The sequence below is a fragment of the Nannospalax galili genome, unplaced genomic scaffold, assembly GCF_000622305.1.
Source record: "Nannospalax galili isolate Female #2095 unplaced genomic scaffold, S.galili_v1.0 scaffold433, whole genome shotgun sequence".
Lineage (NCBI taxonomy): Eukaryota > Metazoa > Chordata > Mammalia > Rodentia > Spalacidae > Nannospalax > Nannospalax galili.
In genome coordinates, this window is record NW_008338715.1 from 10,246,853 (window position 1) to 10,267,099 (window position 20,247).

Below are 20,247 nucleotides of genomic sequence, written 5' to 3' on the forward strand. Positions count from 1 at the left end.
GCTGGGCGTGGTGGAGCACGCCTTTAGTCCCAGCACTCAGGAGGCAGAGGCAGGCAGATCTCTGTGAGTTCGAGGCCAGCCTGGTCTCCATGGTGAATCCAGGCCAGCTGGGGCTATAGGGAGACCCTGTCTCAAAAAGATAAAAAAAAAAATTAATCTCCTAAAAGGCAAATAATTTCAATATTATAAATATTTTTCCTTAACATATCGCCAAATCAGAATTCTGCTGAATGAAATAAAACAGAACCAAAGAATAGCAGAATTGTATAACACTTAACAGACAAATTCTGAGAAATAAAAAATAATCTTACCTAAACCAGTAAGCTAGTCTGGGCATGGTGGCACATGTCTTTAATCCCAGGAGGGGATTAAACTCAGGAGGCAGAGGTAGGTAGATCCCTGAGTTCAAGGCCAGGTGGTCTACATAGTGAGTTTCAGGCCAGCCAGTGTTACATACTGAGAGCCTGTCTTAAAAACAAACAAAAAAAGAAAAGATTAAACAACTAAACTAGGAAGCCAGATAAGATATAAACATGCCAGGGGATGAAAATTCTTTTTGAGGGGGCTGGAGAGATAATTCAGCAGTTAAGAGCGCTGACTACTCTTACAGAGGACCAGGTTCGATTCCTAGCACCCACATGGCAGGTAACAACTATACATAACTAGTTCTAGGGGAAGGGGATCTGGCACCCTCTTCTGTCCTGCAAGGGCACTGCACAACATGGGTGCATTTACATACATGCAAGCAACACACTCACATACATAAAATAAAAAAAATAAAATATAAAAAAGAAAACTTTTTGAAAAGAATAAAATTGTGTGCATTTGTGCACGTGTGTGTGTGTTTGTGTATGTATGTCCACACATGTCCATGTGCCATGGTGCATGAGTGGAAGGTCAGAGGACAACTTGTGGGAGTCAGTGGTCAGTTCTCTCCACCATGTGGGTCCTGGGAATCAAACTCAGGTTGTTGTGCTTGGCAGCAAAGTGCTTTTACCAGCCCTTGAAAAACATTTTTAAGTATGATTTGAAAATATTATTTTACCAGGAGGTTTCCTTTCTTAAGATCTCAATTTAGAAGTAGAAGGAGCCTGATTTTTACTTTAAATGGGCAAAGGTACTTCAAAGAGAAAACATGAGGAATGATATAAAAGAATGTGCTGCCATCAAATGTTACTTCAATAGATGGATGGGAATATACAACCTGCCTTTCTTAGAATTATTTATACTTCTCATAAATCTCTACCTATCCCTCTGCCTTCCCTTGAAGCACAAATCTAAGATACTGGCTAGTTTATTAACAACTTCAATATCTTCCACAAAGACAAAACCTCTCTCCAATTCTAGGATATCTTCTGGGTTATATTATGCATAATTATTATTAAATTATTAAAAGAACTTATGTATTCCTTGAATATTTTATTTTTCAGCTCCCAATTCACAAAATCTTAAAGATTCAACACTTTAAATATTTCTCAGCATTTAAACTGCTCTTTTAGTCGAAACTATTAGTTATTTATACAAATACCAAATATAATTTATATTGCTAGGTTAGGTAGGCAGCAATTTTTTTTTAAGGGACACTGACGACCCATTTCTAAACTAAAGGTGAGGAATAATTGCCAGGAACCTTAGGCTTTGCTACAGTGGCTTCCTGCTACAAAGGCCATTATTATATCTAAGGTAGATCAAGTCATTTTATTCCTTAAAGCCCACTGCTCCTCCTCTGCCTAATGTCACATAATAAGGCCAACCCCTTACTATGGTATCTCCAGATCACCAGGGACCCCACTCAGGCCCCACCCCTAGTTTACTGTACTCCAACTATACTGGTCCCCTAGCTCATCCTCAGGCCCACTAGGAATGCTCTGTCCAAGGGTGTCTGTTCTGTGTCAGGACAGCCTTCCTTCCCTCATTGTCATCCCTCACTTTTAAAAAAATCTGCTCCAAGGCTACCTTCTCACTACTCGTCTCTGACTGCCCTATTTGAAATTGGACACTTCTCCCAATCCTGGCATCCCTGGATTCATTTTCTCTAGAGCAATTACAATACTTTGCTGCTTGCATGCATGTGTGTGTGTGTGTGTGTGTGTGTGTGTGTAAGTAAACTTTTTTGGTGTTTTTTTCTCTAGATATATACTCTGAGATGGTATTTGCCTGTTTCCTTCAATGCCAAATCTCCAACTCTGACATTAGTGCATATTGAGTACATAGTAAGTACTCAATCCAGAATCTGAATGATTGACTCTGCCTTTCTTTTTCCTCTAGCCCTGATTTGGTTGCTAAAGTATAGCACTGTTGTACCCACTCTTGGATCCTGGCAAATTCAATATCATCCTGGTGCTTCTACCTTTCAAATTGTTCTTTCAGTTTCAAATTGTTCTTTCAAATTGTTCCTACGACTATTTCCCTGGGTCAGAATTTCATTTCATCTGAATTACTACATTACATTTTTAATGAATTTTTCCCTCTCTAATCTTTTTTTTTTCTCCAGGGGGAGGGCAGGTAACCTCAAATCAAGGTTTCCCCACCCCCTTTTTTGAGGCAGGGTCTCATTATGTAACCCAACTGGCCTAAACTGCCTATAGAGACCCAAGCTGTCCTGGAATTCAGAGATATGCCTGTCTCTGCTGGGTTTAACCCCTGCAGGATTAAAGGTGTGTGCCATCTAATTTATGTCCATGCATGAGGAATGCTGCTGGGGGGACAGCTCATCTTTATCAATGCATATTCTCACTACTCTAGGCTATGAAATTTCTATTCTGGTCCTGCAAATTCTTTCCACTGTCCTGTGACAAGGGCATATTTTACTACCCTTGTCATCACAGCTTGTTTCTACCCCTCCCCTATGTCCTTCCTCTTATTCTGGTTTATCCGATCCCAGTATTTTTATTTATTTATTTACTTACTTATTATTTATTATAGAAAGAAAACTTATTAAGTCCACCATAAGGGGCAGTGGCCTGCCTATAGCCTCCCTTGTTATTTAAAACTCAAGTCCAGTATCTCCCATGAAGTCTCCCCCATGGCTTCAGGACCTGGATTTCCCTTCTCTACACTGTTTATAGTTTATATTTAAACTTCCAGGTTTTTTTGCTGAGTGTTTATTATGATTCTCCCAGTCATTCTCAATGCTCTTTAGAAGCTTGTTTGTTACATTCCAGTTGCCTGGTATAGTGGAAGGTTTGCTTAATAAAGAGGTACTTTGCTCTTTTTTTTAATTAAAGATTATAAGTCCTAACATGGAACCACTTCACTTACCTGTTCATACTTCCAGTGTCTATATTGTGGATAAAGAGTTACTCAAGAGAGGCTGGGGAGATGGTTCAGTGGGTAAGAAAGCTTTCTGTGCAAACATCAGGACCTGGGTTGGATTCCCAGCACCTATGTAAAAAGCTGGGCATGGGGTAGGCGAGAAGGCTCAGTGGTTAAGAGCAAGTACTGCTCTTGCAGAGTACCGGAGTTTGGTTCCCAGCATACATGACAGGCCATGACAAGCAAGTTTACAACTGCCTATGAATCTACCTCTAGGGGAATCCAATGTTTTTGGTCTCCCCAGGCACTGGCACTCACTTGCACATACATACTATGCACATACACATAATTAAAAATGAAATAAATCTTAAAAAACAAAAGGCTTGGTGTGCCTATGTGCTCCTGTAAGCCTAGTGGTAGAAGCAGGGAAACAGTAGGATCTCTGGGACTTGCTGGCCAGTCAGCCTGGCTGAAAAACAGCGAGTTCCAGGTTAAGTGACAGACCCTAACTAAAGAGAAGAGGAAAATACCCAATATCCTCCTCTGGCATTTACACAGGGGTGTGCACAGATGCATGCATGCATTCATACACACACACACACACACACACACACACACACACACACACACGAGGGAAAAAAAGAGAATTTCTCAAGAAATAATTACAGCACTTGACTAAATAGAATGATATACATCATAGTACAGCTTAATACTTTTTTACACTGAAGTTCAAAAAGTTTTTTAACTAAGTAAACAAATTAGAACTCAAATTAAATTTATTATCTGCTTTGCTAAAAACATACTTCAGAATTCCAAATTTAAACTGAACATACAACAATCTAGAAGACTATGTTCTATTCTTGATGAGTAATTGACATGAAATCCATACCTTTGTCAGCCCCTCATATTTCCCATAATCTGTGCTCTTTAGCCACTCCATGAGCTTGGCATAACGGAGCAGGTCTCTATGAAATGGATGATGATTGGGTAAAGTCAGTTCAACAGAGTGCTGAGCCAGAGTCGAACTCTGATCATGACCCTAGAGTGAGTAAAAAAGTAAATAAATGTGATGGAAAGTTCAAGGGAACACTGTTAAAATAGAAAATTCTAGACAGTGACCAGATGTAGCCAAGCAAACCCAAAAGAATACAGAAAAATAAGCACTAAGTACTTACTTGTATACTTTTGTCATACTGTATACATCCACTAAATAATGACACTATTAAATAATCACAAACATGCACGGATGGCACTGGGATTAATCACTACCCATTTCATCTTCAAGAGTTGAGAATATCTAGTTAAGCTTGTCTCTATCATTTTACAACTGTAAGTAAATTTCTTGATACAGATTGTATTAAGAAACACACCAAAAGGGAAGTCATTAAAACAACAAACTTTTCATTTTAATATTATTCCCATCAGAGTTTATAATTTTTAAAACAGATAAACATGTAAAAATACAGACTTTTATACAGGCTGGAGCGATGACTCATTAGCTAAGAGCGCTTGCTGTTCTTGTAGAGAACTGGAGTTTGGTGCCTACCACAATACTGAGTGGCTCATAACCAGCTAAATCAGCTATAACACAAGAGCGCCAGAAGATTCAATGCTTTTCTGGCCTTCAGAGGCACTTGCTTGTACATGCATACTTACACACACACACACACACACACACACACACACACACACACACACACTAAAACTAAAACTTCTTTAAAAATAGTAAATAATAGTAGTGAAAAGAAAAATGTAAAAATCAAAAATAATTATTGTCTTTGCCATACAATGGGGAAAATGCAACTGTTAAAATGATGACATAATGTATAGTTTAGTTAAGTAATATTTAAAAACTGTTAGTGACATATGCCTATAATCCCAGTATATGGGAGCTGGAGGCAGGAGGATCATGAGATTGAATCCAGCCTGGGCTACTGTCTCAAAAGCAAGCAAGCAAGCAAATAGTAACAAAAAAACCCCCATAAAAATCAAAGATCTATTAGGTACTGAATAAATTCATGTCTCTGGAATGGAGATATACATATTTACCTTGAAAAAGTAAAGTAAATCTTTATAGTTGGTTGGCAATGGATAGTGTAATGATGGGTGGTTTGAATGTCTTTCTTCAAACCTTTCAGAATTTTTTGAATTCTACTTCACAATAATAACTAATATTTATTGTGTTTATAAGAGGTAATTTAAAAGCTTCCCTTCACTATTTCAGTGCTCTCTATTTAAAACTTCAATCTAATGTTCAGGAAGGGCGAAAACTCGCCCAAGGGAGTGACACATTTATAGATAAGCAATTTATTCTTCTGCTCTAAAAACATATACTCTTACCTCATATTCTATGTTACAGTTAACAGGTAACACTTTTATCCCAAAGCATACCACAGAACTAAATAATAATAGACTTTGAATGTTTGCTTTAGAAAATGCAAAACTATGTGAATATTTTGTACACTATAAACAAACTATATTTGAACTATTTCCAAAAATGACATAGAATTTTAGAGCAAGAAAAGACTACAGATGACTATATCCTGGGCTTTCCAGGATAACCCAATAACAATGTAATTCTAATTTTTCTACTAATGTGATATGCTAGCCAAATAACTAGATATGTCTATTTTAAACCATGACAATTTCATGTAGATAAATTAATAATAAGCAGTCTTAATTAGATCATGTATCTTGACTTTTGCTTTGAAAAATATAGACCTAGAAGCTTATATAGCTTTATAACCTTATTTTCTACAAGGAACCAAGGCTCAGGGGATTAAGTGATTTGCTCAGGTCATATAGGAGAAGGCTATAATTGGAACCTTGGTCAACTGAGTCTAACTTCTATCTCCATTTAAAAGCATTCAAACAAAAGCATTTAACCAGACTCAAAAATTGCAGTTACCTATCAGTGTAAATGTGGGGAGATTATATATATATCTTCGCAGGCTTCTTTGAATAATCTATTGTCACTACTTAGTCAACATCTGTCATGGTACTTAAAAGCCAGTGTCCAAGAGATGTGAGTTTCAAGGTCAGATTCCCCTTGAAAATAAAATTTCGAAGCAACAAGCAAAGAGCAACAAAATTCATGTTTACTTGAAGTCATTTTCACTCACCTAATTTGCCTAGTATTTACAGTATTTTGTAGAAACTATTAGAATTACAAAGGCTGCGGAAATTTTTTTTTGGGGGGCGGGGCATTCAGTTAATTCATCTCCTGGTAAAAATTATCTAAATGTATATAATACTGGCTGGAAGACAATAGTTTGATAAGTACCTTGGGTTTAAAGAACTTAAATTCTTTTAATTTGAAAGATTTATGACTTCTAATTATATTATGTAATAAATATATTTATATATATTACACAAATAAGAACTTAGTGCTATGGTTTTTGTTTTTAAATTTTTATAAACAGAGAATCCTGAAAGAAAATTACCCTGCCTAGAAGGTTTTTAATAGTTTCTACAAAGTATTCCTGTTACCATTGTCCTGTTTCTACTTCTATAGTTGCCAAAAGTGAACATAAACATTAAATTACAGAATGAGTATGAGTCTTCACACTGCCTGTGTAAGACACGGAGTGTCAGTGGTGTTATACTTTCAGGTTTAGGAGCCTGTCCCCATTATGTCTCTTACCTAGTTGTGCTGGTTAAAGGGGAAGGATATTTTATGTCTTACAAATGTCCCCAAAACTGTGTTTATTAGATATGCTTTCATTACTCAAATCACTCTTCCCCACTAATTCTTCCTCAATGATTCAAGGCTCAAAATTATTATGTTTTCTACATAATAGGCTATTTAGTCTCTTATCACATGAAGTTATACTATTTATTTTAAAATCAGGAATGCTTTAAAATCACTACAAATATTTCCTGGAAAAGGGAAGAATTAATTATCAACTGTTGTGTAGAGGATCTTACAAAGCTCCTGCACATGCTACCACGCCAAGTTTTCTTACAGTTTCACATCACAAACACCTGAAAAACTGGTATTTCATATAGATTATCATTACCATCAACCATTACTATTGAGATCCACTGAATGTTAGATTTAATTTTAGATAAAATGATTCCAAAACAAGAATAAAAAACTGCAAAATTATTTAAGCAATTTGATGCAATCAATAATATAGAAATTCCATAGGTAGAACACTAATGTATAAAACACCTTATTCACCTTATGTTTAAAACTTTAAATGTTGATTAAAGTTTCTTAGTATAAATAATAATGGATGAGCAACAAAGAGTTACTGAATGTCCACTGCCTTGGTAGGTACATTTTATAAATTTTAATATTTGCAATAACCTTGCAATGTACTTTTCTCCTCATTTTAAAACTGCTAACTCTATAATTAACATAATTTATAATGTTTTCAAATAAAGACACACATTCTGTAAAAACTTGCTGAGTTATAAACTTTTAAAAAGTAGCACATACATATATACTAGAATTTTTAATAAAATTAACACGGGGCACTTACTCTGGGTAAACACTGGTTGAAGTACTTAATATATAAACACGTTAATCCTTACAACAACCCTTTGAAGAAGATACTTTGCTATCTCCATTATTAAATAAGGCAACTAAGCTGGCACAGAAAGGTTAATGAACTCATTGAAGGTTACCTGGCCTCAAGGTAACAGATGTGGATTCCAGGAGGCCTGCTTCCAATGTCCTCATTCTTACATTCTTACATTTTGCTACAATGACTTTCTAACAGAAAAGATATACTCAGGTCAAATTCTGATCAAAATTAAGATTTGGAACCCTTTTTATTTTCTAATTAAAAAATTATTTTGTGTATGTGTATAACGTGTGGGCATGAACAGGGCCATACGTGGGTCAGAGGACAACTTTATGAAGTCACGTTTCTTCTAACCTTTATGTAGTTTCTGGGGAGGTTGCCAGGCCTGCCTTGCAAGTCCTTGACCAACTAAACCATCTTGCTTGCCCAAGATTTGGAATTATTCTTTTTTTATATTGACACATTTTTGTTTTCTTTTTTATCTTTTCAGTCTTTTTGAGACAGGGTCTCCCTGTAGCCCCAGCTGACCTGGAACTTATTATAGAGTCCAGGCTGGTCTTGAACTCAAAGAGATCCGCCAGCCTCTGCCTCCCAAATGCTGGGATTAAAGGCATGTATCATCACACCCGGCCTCATTTTTGTTTTCTTAAAGAAAAAGTCTGAGCACAATTCCAACAAATATGCAATGGATCTTAAATCATAAATCTAACTTTATAAACAAAGATCTTCAATCTAAGTTTAGGAAAATGTAACCTGAGCCTAAAGAAACACTTTTTGTAAAACTGAATGAATACTGGTGGTCTACCACAAAGGGTTGTTTTTATTTGTCTTTCTTTATATGATATTTCTGTAAATATATGTTGAAAGAAAAATTCCACACTTAAGCATATATTAAACAAAAAATCCCCCAACTTTAGTTTCCTGCTTATACTTTTTAGAACAGGGTACTTTGGTTCATTTTCATTTTCTCTAAGGTATTTATCTGCCTATCAGTCTTATTATACTATTGCTAGAAGCAAAAGCATAGAATCATAGTCCCTGAGGAACTAAAGAGCATGAAGGGTAGAAAGCAGTTTTTGAAAATGTATCACAAAAATCTTCAAAATGATATATTCCTAAGCAAACATTTCCTGAATTGCATCAGCCTTCATTCAACTGTCTGCTTTCAATATCATAATCTTTGCAGCTAACCTAATTCTCCTAATTCATTCTGGTAATAAGATCCCTACTAAATATAAAAACTATGAGCAAGGAAGCAAAATTTCAGTGGAAGCTGAATAAGATTGAAAATATCCAAGAGAAGCTAGCCACCTTTAAAAACATCACTCATTACAACACTAAATGGATATTACATAAATATGCACATCAAGTCCTATTTAAGTATAGACATGAAGAAGTATTAACAGGAAAGGCACACCACAGCCAGCCAGTCCTGGATCAGTGGAAGTAAGATGCTGTTATTGGTTTGCTGCAGTAAGAAAAAAATAAAACAATGAGAGGGAGTGTGCAAAAAAAATAAAGTTATGGGGCTGGAGAGATGGTTCAGCAGTTAAGAACACTGGTTGTTCTTGCAGAAGACCCAGGTTTGAATCCCAGTACCCATATGGCAGCTAACAACTGTCTGTAACTCCAGTTCCAGGGGATCCTACAGCCTCTTCTGAAGCTCTCTGCGGGCATTGTACAACATGGGTGCACTTACCTACATGCAGGCAATACATGCATACACGTAAAATAAAAATAATAAATAAAATTAAATGAGATAATAAAAAGAGATGGCAGTTCTAAAAGTCTTTACTAGGTAAAATAAGGCATGTAACTTAGCCTAAGTTTCTACATTTTATATCTCTTAATTTTACTGATTTGCAAGTTTAATACGACTGGGAATCAATGCTCTTAAATTCCTGTTTTGCTGTAGTTAATAAATTCTTCTGTACAGTATTTATAAATGCCATAATCACACATCTGTTATAAACTGTGCTGTATAGACTCTGTTCAAATCTTACCTTATCTGTGATTCCATGCTGGATTCCTTTAATCCTCAGAAAACTCACTTTTGATTAAATCACTTGAGCACTTAACAATCATAGTTCTACAGTTAGTAAACGATTATATTCTTTGCTACAGAGCTTTAGTATGTTAGCCTTAGCTCTTTTTAGCAACATCTTGAGGGCAGGAGCCATTTCTTTATTTTTACAAATGAACAACAGTATAACAGACATACAACGGCAACAAAGGGAACTGACAAAAAGATGTACCATAATTTAGTCAAAATTTCCTAGCAAAATAGTGTCCCAACCTGGACTAGAAATCTCAATGTTCTATAACCCTTTGTTAGCTGACCTGGTACATCAAGTTCAACACAGAGAAAATCTTTTCACTGCATCTGAGACACCCTTTTCTGCCTTCAGTAGCACATATCAGACTGTTTCAGCACTCTGTTTTTTTACATGCATCACTCATATATAACAATACATATTAGATTTTCGGAAATGGAAAGAATTCATTTTAAACAAAGCCATTAGTTCACAAGTCAAAGAAGCAAAAAGAATGAATTTGCACATTACAGCAAACAGTTAAGGATGCACAAAGACCACTGTTTATTGACTTTTCTTTTTTATACTATCCACAAATGTGGAGAACATTATTGCCAAAAGTATTATAAATAATAAGCTAAGAAAAATGTGAGTTTCTTATATGACTTTTAAGTTGACTTTGCTCTTGATACTTTTCAGGTCCAGTGAAATCCTGAGGGAAATGTCCCCTCCCATGCTTAGTGAGGTGGTCCTCCTTTATGCTTGCACAGCACCACCCCGAACTCTGCCATTCCCCAGTCTATCTGCCTCCCTTCCCTAGACTTTGAGCTAGTTAAGGGCAGGATCAGAAGTATCACCCCAAGTCAATGTCCAGTCTGCATCTCAACCACCTGACAGATATGCAATTACTGCAAAAATGAAGATGAGGGATGGGAAGAAAAGCAAGCAGAATGAGATTAAATGCCTTTTTGGCCAAATGGGGCATTTAAAAACTATTATAGTTAACAGGTAGCTTCAATCAGTAAGTTAAGCTGTAAGCTATAAATATTCTGCTGCTACGTTTAGCAAACTTTATAAATAAAGAACAGGGAAGCTTGAGCCAAATCTGATGTACTCACAGGAACCGAAAGAAAGCAGGACCTGCTATAGAGCTGCAGGAGGGCCTGAGCAAACTAATGGAAATAAGATATAATAAAAATAACAGCTCAGAATTAAGTGAGAAATAGTCAGAATATGATGGTTTTAGATAGCATTTACTGATGAGTAAGAGTTTCCCTTAATTTTTCCAACCAATATGCCTAGTAAAGGAAAAGGAGGAACCAAAACACATAAGAATCCAACTTATTATATTAGCAATTAAAATATCTCTGTCCACAGCCCTCTAAGGTACTCTTGGTATTAGTGTATTGCTGCCTTATTTTTAATTATAACATTCCTTTTTCATATAAAAATGGAGGCAAGTTGTTTACAGGAAGACTGAATCAACTGAAATTTACAGCTAGTCATTTTCTTACACGTCCACTACATGTATTTGACTACACAAAGCCTATGAGCTAACATTGATAATGTTTCAAGTCTGGTTTTCACATCAAAACACTGAAAAATAAAAGGCCAACAGTCAACATATACCAAGTTTGGATTTTTATAAGACTACCTAGGTAATCAATAAATGTAGCTATTAGTTTGACATCCAGAATCAGATGGTTTCATCCGAAAAGAACCTGACTATTTATGTAGAGGGGTAGCTGTGGTCCAAGGTGCAGGTATGAGGAGGAACTATGGATAGATTTCAAAATCTTAAGATTACATAAATGTGTGAAGAAACATACTGCAGTCCCAATGAATACATTAAAATTTTGTGGGAATTTAAGCTTAAAGCAACATATAAATGACCTATGGAAACTTGTCAGTTTTATTAGTAAATTAAAATTACCTGTTGAACAAAAACATTGTTGAGGTGACTGGCCAATCTCCGGGCAAAATGCTCTCGTAAGTCACTGAAACGCTGCTGCTGCTGCTTCACGGCCAGGAGCATGTCATGGCCTGCATCAGAACAACAGTGCTTCAGTGATTTAACATGGGGCAAAAGACCCTCCATCAGAAAAAGTTCAGTGATTGGTGTGTGTGTGAGAGTGTGTGATGGGATGGGGCATGCCATGGCACGGTGTGGAGGTCAGAGGACGACAACTGCAGAGTCAGGGCTCACTTTCCACCTTTACAAAGGTTCTGGGTATCCAACTCAAGTCCCCAGGTTTGTGCACAAGTGCCTTTACCTGCTGGGCCGCCTCATCAGACTTCCTCTTCTTTAATTTGCCCCTTTTCCCACTTCCCCATCTGCCCTTCCAGGATGGCACTGGCGACTGAACCCAGGGCCTGATGCACATCAGGCAAGCACTTTACCCCGAGCTATACCCTTAGCTCAAATCAATACTTTTCCAATAGTACCCATATTTAAGATCTAAAGAACCCAAAGCTTTACTGCTTTATTCATTTGCTTTATAAAAAGAGAGGAGGGGGAAAACAGTACAGCACACTGGTTCTGCTTCAGCATTATCTGCTGGAAATGCGAATTCTAGGACCTCAGGCCAGACCCAACAAATCTGAGGATTTGGTCTGGCAGTCTGTTTTAATGAGTCCTCTAGGTGATTCGAATGCACACTCAAGTTTTAGAACGATAGCCTAGAAAAACCCTGTTTTCTGGTCTAACCTAAGCATCTAGTTTGTGCCTGGTTCTACTTAAGAAAGATTATGGTAGACGAGGATGATGGCTCAGCAGGTAAAGACAAAAGACACTTGCTGCACAAACCTGGCAACCTGAGGTCCATCCTCAGAACCCAGGTAAAGGTGGAAAAAGAGAACTGACTCTACAAAGTTGTCCTCTGACCTCAACATGTGCAAGTGTTCACATGCATACATCACACACACACACATACATAAATAAAAGCATATTTAAAAAAAAATATCATTGTGAGTGCTGGGCATGGTGGTGTCTGCCTGTAATCTCAGTACTTAGGAAGCAGGATTGTGAGTTTAAGGCCAGACTAGTCTATATAGTGAAATTCTGTCTTCAAACAAAAAAAAACCAGAGATCATCATAATAAATTTGTGAAGGTGAAAGGGTTAATTAGAGTCATTGATGGTCAATTAGAAGGACTGGAAAAGGTTCTTAGCATTAATAGAAATTTGTTGGGAAATAAGTTAAACTTGTTTGCATAGCTAATAATGTAAACTTAAATCACTTTATGTTATTTCTTCTCAAAATACTTCTACCGAGTTACAATGCTGGTGTCAATTCTTGGTCAGATCTTACAATCTCTATGGAACATACCTGGTCGAAGAGCGACATTCATGCACTGCAGGAGGGCGTCAGCAGCATTGGTGCAGGCCTCAATGCCTCTAGAAGAAGCAAGATCTCCTTCCTGAAGGGCCTTTATGTGACCTTTGGCCAAGTCCATGTGGTTCTGGAATATACACAAACATACCACTTGCACAGGTAATTGTGGGACACTTATAGGTAAGGTGCTACTCAATCCTATCAGTAGATCTTTGTAATTATTTTAAACCCTATATCTCATAGGGAAATTAGTTTACAAACAGTTTTATATATTATCACTACTCTTGTTGGTAATTTATGAAAATACTTACCACAAGGAACTCTATCTCTGACAGGAGTTTCACATTATTTGTGTTACTAAGATGAATTAGGTGGTTGCTTTCAGAGATCTGATCCATTTGCTCTTTCACACTTTGAAGCATTTCCTCATAACTGCTGAGCTTCAACTCAATCTGATCTACCTCCTTTAGAGCCTCATCCAGCAACTGCATCAAGATGGTCACTTGTTTTTCAGAGGCCATGATTGACTGAATGTTGGCCTATGAAGTAAAAGGCAAAAGTAATAGTTTCTGTTATCTAAATAAAAAGTATAAAGGTGAAAAGTTTCCAAATTTCTTTCAATCCAGTATGATCAGTTTATGTTCACATTTCACTTTTTTTTGGTCTTTTTGAGACAAAGTCTCCTTGTAGCCCCAGCTGTCCTGGAACTATGTAGACCAGGCTGGTCTTGAACTCACAGGGATCCACCTGCCTCTGCCTCCCGAGTGCTGGGATTAAAGGTGTATGCCACCACGCCTGGCATGTTTCACTTTTTAAAAAAATTTTTTATTTAGTATTTTATTTTATGTGTATGAGTGTTATGCCTGCATGTAACTAAGTGCACCTGTGTTGTGCAATGCCCGCGGAGGACAGAAGAGGCTGTTGGATAACCTGGAACTGGAGTTACAGACAGTTGTGAGCTGCCATGTGGGTGCTGGGATTTGAACCTGGGTCTTCTGCAAGAACAGTTAGTGTTCTTAAACTCTGAGTCATCTCTCCAGCCCCCATGTTTCACTTTTCACACAGTATTTCATATAGGTTTGCTTGCCTCTATATAAAGGTTAGAGACCATGCCTCAGTAATCTAATTTCCACAGATTGCACAAGAGTTCTGCCCTAGTATACACATTGTTTCTGTAAATGTAGGGGCATTACATCATGTCACCTTTAATATCTCTTCTATCAACTACAGAAATGTTCTCTACTTAGCATCTATGTGAAACTATAAATAAAAGCATAATCATGTCTATCTCAGTTGAGCAGTACAATATAAACCTTAAGGGACACACAGAACTTATAACTGTAGTATGATTGGTACTAACAGGATATGGGAGAGTATATGGGCAAAAGACAACTCCTTCCAGCATTTCCCCCTCAAGCAAAGCAATTATAAGCCATCATCCCCTTATCAATGTTTTCTAAATGAATGATCAATGATTCTAACTTGATTCTAAATCAATGATTCTAAATTCTCTGAATTAAGAAAGCTGCCAAATCTACAACTGAGTTGCAAAAAACATACACATAATTATTAATTAGAAAAGGAAAATTAAAATCACTAAGCCATATCATGGCAATTAACATGATACATTGAAAAATTTGGAAAAGGAACAGAAAGATCACTGTGCAGCTTTGAGGCTAGGATTTTACACATGCTATTTTATCAACTGCAAATACAGCCCAACTGAGCAGGGCTCAGAACCCAATGACATCTGTTCAATAGCAGAGATGGACAATTTCCACATAGACACTGTGCAATCTCTTCCAGGCTATGCTTCCAGTAAGCTTTACAAACGTCTAAACGTGGACTATTTATATCACCCCTTTGGGCTTGAGTCAGATCCCCAAACTCCTACACCTTTCATGCACAAGGCACTCAAACTTTCATATCTTTAAAATGAAGCTTATTCTATGAAGTTTCCTAAATGCTTACCTTTTCTTAAAAACAGATCAAAACAAAACAAAATCCCCAAGTGATTTTTTTTAGATTATTCTCACGTAAGTGAAGTGGTGTAGCACATTTAGATTACAGACTAGGAAACTGTGCGCAGCAATCAAAAGGCAAAGGCTCTATTCTAAAACCCTTTGTGGCAAGCCCCAGATCCTTTCCCCAGGCTTTCCTGTTTTGCCATACATATGATTAACTTATTTCAGCTGCATCTGAGGCATTTTGGAGGCTAAGGGGAATCAACTTCTAAGATGGCATCTTGTTGTCTACTTTTTTCTTCTATCATTGCATAATATGAACATCCCCAAATCTAAAACCTTAGCCAATGTCTTCACTAGGAAAGGTTTCACCTTGTGTGTGTGTGTGTGTGTGTGTGTGTGTGTGTGTGTGTGTGTATACGTATACAAGCATGTGTGAATATGCATTTGCATGTATGGGTGAGTACAGAAATTAGAGGTTAATGTGGGGTGTCTTCCTTAATTGCTCTTCACCTTATATATTGAAGCAAGCTTTCACCTGAACCCAGGAATCCCTGACTTGGCTAGTCTAGCTAGCCAGCCCACCCAAGGGATGGCCTGTCTCTGCTTCCCAAATGCTGGGACTATAGGAGGGCTGCTATGTCTACCCAGCATTTACTTTGTTGCTGGAGATCCAAATTCACACTTGCATGGCAAGTGCTTTACCACTGAGCCACCTCTCCAGCTTCTGGTTCTATGTTTTGAACAAGAGGAGTAGAGCTTGGTGACAGCTGGTAATATGCTTACAATGACAGCAATATACACTAAAATCAGAAGTGCTGCGGCAGTAAAACATGAACATCATCAGTCTTTGCAGTCTACTACACATCACTTACTTATAGCTTATGAGACAGTCTTACCCCGTCTAGCACCTGCAGCTCTCGAGACAACTTTTCTGCAAAGGCCTCAGCATTAGAGATGGCATACTCGCAGCCCTCCATCATGATTTCAATGTCCTGCTCTTCTCTTGCATTTAACTCTTGGTACTCATCTACTGCCTCTTCATCCCCTCCTGTCACACTCTGATTTTCTCCACTTGGAACAGATTCTTAAAGAAGGTAAGAATGTAAAAAAAAAAAAACCAAAACAAAACTGTCAAAGACTACAGTATGCTACTTAAATTTATAGCTAGGTAAGGTCAGTTACAAGCACAAGTCACATTTAGTGGCTGAAAACTAGGAAAGAATGATTTAGAATATATGAAAAAGTCTCACACCTTATTTTTATAGTTATAATGTCAATGAAGTAAAGTCCTAAAAAATGACAAAAGTTCAATATGGTGGTTGATTTTTAAGCATTAAAATAGGCTTTGCCACAATTTCTCAGAATATAATTAAATTAAAATACCTAAGTATGAGGACGTGATTCTAATCTTTTTTTCTCCCCCTCCTGGAGGTGGCCATTGCTCTAACAAAAGAGTGATGATGAATACTTAACACAGAAAAAGTGCTAATTCCCTGTCTCTCCAGGGAGCATTTTCCCATGGTGGCTTTTGCTCTTTCATCTTTGTCAAATATATATTTTTTTCTTTCAAATAACTTTTAGTTGAAGTGAGAGGTACATGTATAATCCATAATTCATTTTGGATATTGATAATATTGGCTGCATTTTCCATTTTTGTTGTTGAAAACTTTCACATGTACAGATAAAATGGCTAAACATGGGTTATTAGAAATTTTCTTGGGAACTCTTGATATGAGAACAACAACAATATTCTGTTCTGTTTGAAATGACAAAAACATACATGGTATCCATGCTTCTAACAAACATCAAGAGGGAAAGTCTGAAGTGCTTTCTAGGTCTCAATTCAGTGAGGGGAAGAAACATATATAGCATGCAGGCATTTTACAGGAAGCTTGAGGTTAGTAGAGGCAAAATAAAAATTACTGCCCATAGGAAGTTAGTTTTTAACTCTAAATAAAGTTACTGCTTTTCTAGACTGACTGGAACAGAATTTAAATCAGTTTGAATGCTCTTAGTGTTTGTTATTTTACATGAAAACAACTGTTTCATTCAGTATGACTTCAAATACATTTATCTGTACCAGAATAAAACCCTCCTAATTCCAAGTAAGACAGTATTTACTCTGAAAAATAATAATTAGGGAGATTTAGTTACACACACACCCCACAAAAAGGGAGAGGATTAAAATTTCTGGTATAGGCAATTTACAGACAATAGCATAGAAATGTTTCTGGAGAACATCACCATGTTCCTTGTCCTTTGAATGAGGTCTCTTTCCTTCATGGCTGAGCTATCAGGTGTGATTGCTTACCAGCCACTAGAGGGCAGGGACTGCCAATGCATTCCCTAAAGCTCCTTACACTGCAAACACTTCAAATGAACAAGTGTTTAAAATAATCTAATCGCTTCAGCAATATTTTCTTTCCCTTGAAACAGTTTTCTTGGACACTAATAGTGAATTATACTATTATTATATTATTATATGGATTTTGTAATAGATTTATCCTTGTACACAACTCCACAAAATGAGCAACCAATAGTCTACACTGATGGCAAGTAATAAAAACATGGATAGAATAAGAAAAGGTGTTACGCACCTTCTGTAACTTTAGGCAGTTCTGGAGAGTAAAGGTATGTGAAAAGCAGAGGAAGCAAGCAAAGAGTGTTAGCTGGGTAGAAAAGTGTACAATTTAAAATTTCAAAATACTACCCTTTTCTCATTTGAACTTCATGATGAACTAAGGTTCTCAGGACAACATCAAAACCAACCACAAAGTGGACAGGACCCCCACCCCCACCCCCAAGAAGCTAAATTTCCATGACTCATTTTTCTAATTCATTTTCTAAGAGTGACTAAAAGGGTATTTATTTTTCTATTTTCCCTCAGCCTTTCAGAGGGAAAATAGAAACCAGTCCTTGGGAAAGAAAACTGGAAAACAAAATCATTTCCTGAGATTATTTTTAGGTCAGTTGTGACTCATGCATTTAGTGTAGTTATTTTCACTCAAGGCCAAAGGCTTTACCAAGACACTCCCTCACAAAGGATTAATCACAAAACACTATCCAAAGAACAAGACTGAGGCAAGAAAAAAACACAAGGAGACAGCAGTACAGTAGGCATTCAAGGGTTCAAGTTGAAGACTGTTTAAAATTCTGGCTACAAGTCAAAGGATGAAAAAGAAAAGGCTAAAAAAAGAATTTCTCTCTCCTTCAGTTCTAGTAAATTCTTTTTCAAAAAGCTTTATTCTGCTGAAAAGTCCCAAACTTCACTCCAACCTTTTACTGCTATTTCTAAGAAACGATGGAAGTTGCTCTTAACTGACTTGGGTAATTATTTAGCTCTTCAAATGAGATAGTAATTTTTTTTTTCTCCTAACATCATCCAAAGAATAGAGACATTCACTTTTTAAAAAGGGGAATTAATGGCTGAGATTATAAGGTCCAAGGTTTTAGACATTAATAAAGCTATTCCCTGAACACTAAACCAAAGCAATAGTTACTGATCTATAGAAAATGTTTTCCAAAATAGATTCTTAAGGATCACAATATTCTTAAAACTGATCTCAACTAGAGTTAGTATTTGTAGACATGAAAAATATCTACATTTTTACTGTATGTCCTGAAAAATTAAATACTTTTAAATAAAAGAAACTTCTTAAAAACAGCAATATTCTCCCCACTGCTTTTGACAATGTTTCATGGTGAAAGGTAAAGTATGTATTTTTCAATATGGTTGTCCTAATGAAATAAATGAGTTTAAAATACATATTAGGCAATAAATAGTATCTGGAAACACTATCTGAAAACAGAACAGCAACTTGCCAATGAGCCACTGAGTCATCAGAATATTCTCTCTTCAGTTGTAAAAATCAAAACCAATTCAAAGCAAATTAATCCATAATTGAAGGCAAGAAAAATTACCATACATTTCTGGGAAGTCATTTTCTCAGCACACTCATCAGTCAAGACACTGGTGAGATGGCAGACCCTGGAAGCTCCTTACCCAGCCAGACCAGTCTTTCTGAGGGGAGCAGCTTAGGGTCTGCTAGATATGAGCATCTGCCAGATATTTCTGTCAGTTCTGAGTACCAAGGCTAAAGGTAGCTACAGGCTCATTAAGTGCTGGGAAAGAATAATCTATTTAAGGACAGAAAGGTCCATAGCCAAATGGAAACAGCATCAATCAAAATAAAACAGAGGCAAGTGACTAGATAAATGGCTTGCTTCAAAGTAAAAATAAAATATTAAAAAATATTGGGTTGGCAAAGTGGCTCAGTGTGTGCTTGCTATACAAGTGTGGTTACCTGAATTCAATCCCTAGAACCTATGTAAAGATAGAAGGAGAGAAACAATTTCACAAAGTTGTTCTCTGGCTTTCACACATGCACCATGGCATGTGCACCACCCCCCAAATTCCCAGCACTAGGATGCCTAAGGAAGGAGGATCGCCAATGATTCAAGGCCAGTCTTGGTTACACTGAGTTCCAAGTTAGCCTGGGCTTCATAGGAAGATCCTATCTCAAAAAAACAAGAAAAACAACTGCTTTCTTTGAGATAAATGGTATTATACAAACTGTATCCATGGGACATTCTGAACTATTTCCTTATAATGCTTATGCCCTTATGAAAGAAATTATCAAATAATGAAGTCTCACTCAACATTTTGAATAATTAATGGTAGAGCTTGCCTTGCAACACAAAATATTCCATAGAAATATTTCCAGACAGACTGATCACAAACACCCATATTAACTTCATGCCTACAGGTTTTGTGCTGATAATATAGGACATAGTATTTGTTGAACATTTATTACAAATGTGCTGATGCTGCTTTCACCATGCACACATATCAAAAAACTTAGCCCTCATGATAACCTGAGGTAGATACTACTGGTATCTCTACTTCTAAAATAAGGGAAACTGAGACAGAGGCTAACTATGTTAAGCCAGTTAACAGCTGGCAGAGCCAGAATTTGAACTCAGGTAATATAATATCAGAAATATGTTCTTAATCGCTATATGCATACTGCATAAAAGTTCTGCTATGAGGATATTTATCCCAGAGCTGTTTAAAATAAGAAAAGACTGGAATTTAAAAAAAAATTAAACTATGGTATATCCATACA

At 36.8% G+C, this 20,247-nt stretch overlaps 1 protein-coding gene across 4 annotated transcripts in view; it reads right to left on the reverse strand.

Moving 5' to 3' along the window:
* Exoc1 (exocyst complex component 1) overlaps positions 1 to 20,247 on the reverse strand; it is a 55,713-nt gene that overhangs the window by 22,014 nt on the left and 13,452 nt on the right. For 2 of the 4 annotated variants that reach the window (XM_029563606.1, XM_029563604.1), the window contains exons 5-10: positions 17,719 to 17,739; positions 16,018 to 16,205; positions 13,466 to 13,693; positions 13,149 to 13,281; positions 11,754 to 11,863; positions 4,145 to 4,294 (exon numbers count right to left, since the gene is read on the reverse strand). In XM_029563606.1, coding sequence (XP_029419466.1) covers positions 4,145 to 4,294; positions 11,754 to 11,863; positions 13,149 to 13,281; positions 13,466 to 13,693; positions 16,018 to 16,205; positions 17,719 to 17,739 — 830 coding nt within the window. The remainder of the gene's footprint in view (positions 1 to 4,144; positions 4,295 to 11,753; positions 11,864 to 13,148; positions 13,282 to 13,465; positions 13,694 to 16,017; positions 16,206 to 17,718; positions 17,740 to 20,247) is intronic. The other 2 variants (XM_029563607.1, XM_029563605.1) reach the window with 1 other exon arrangement.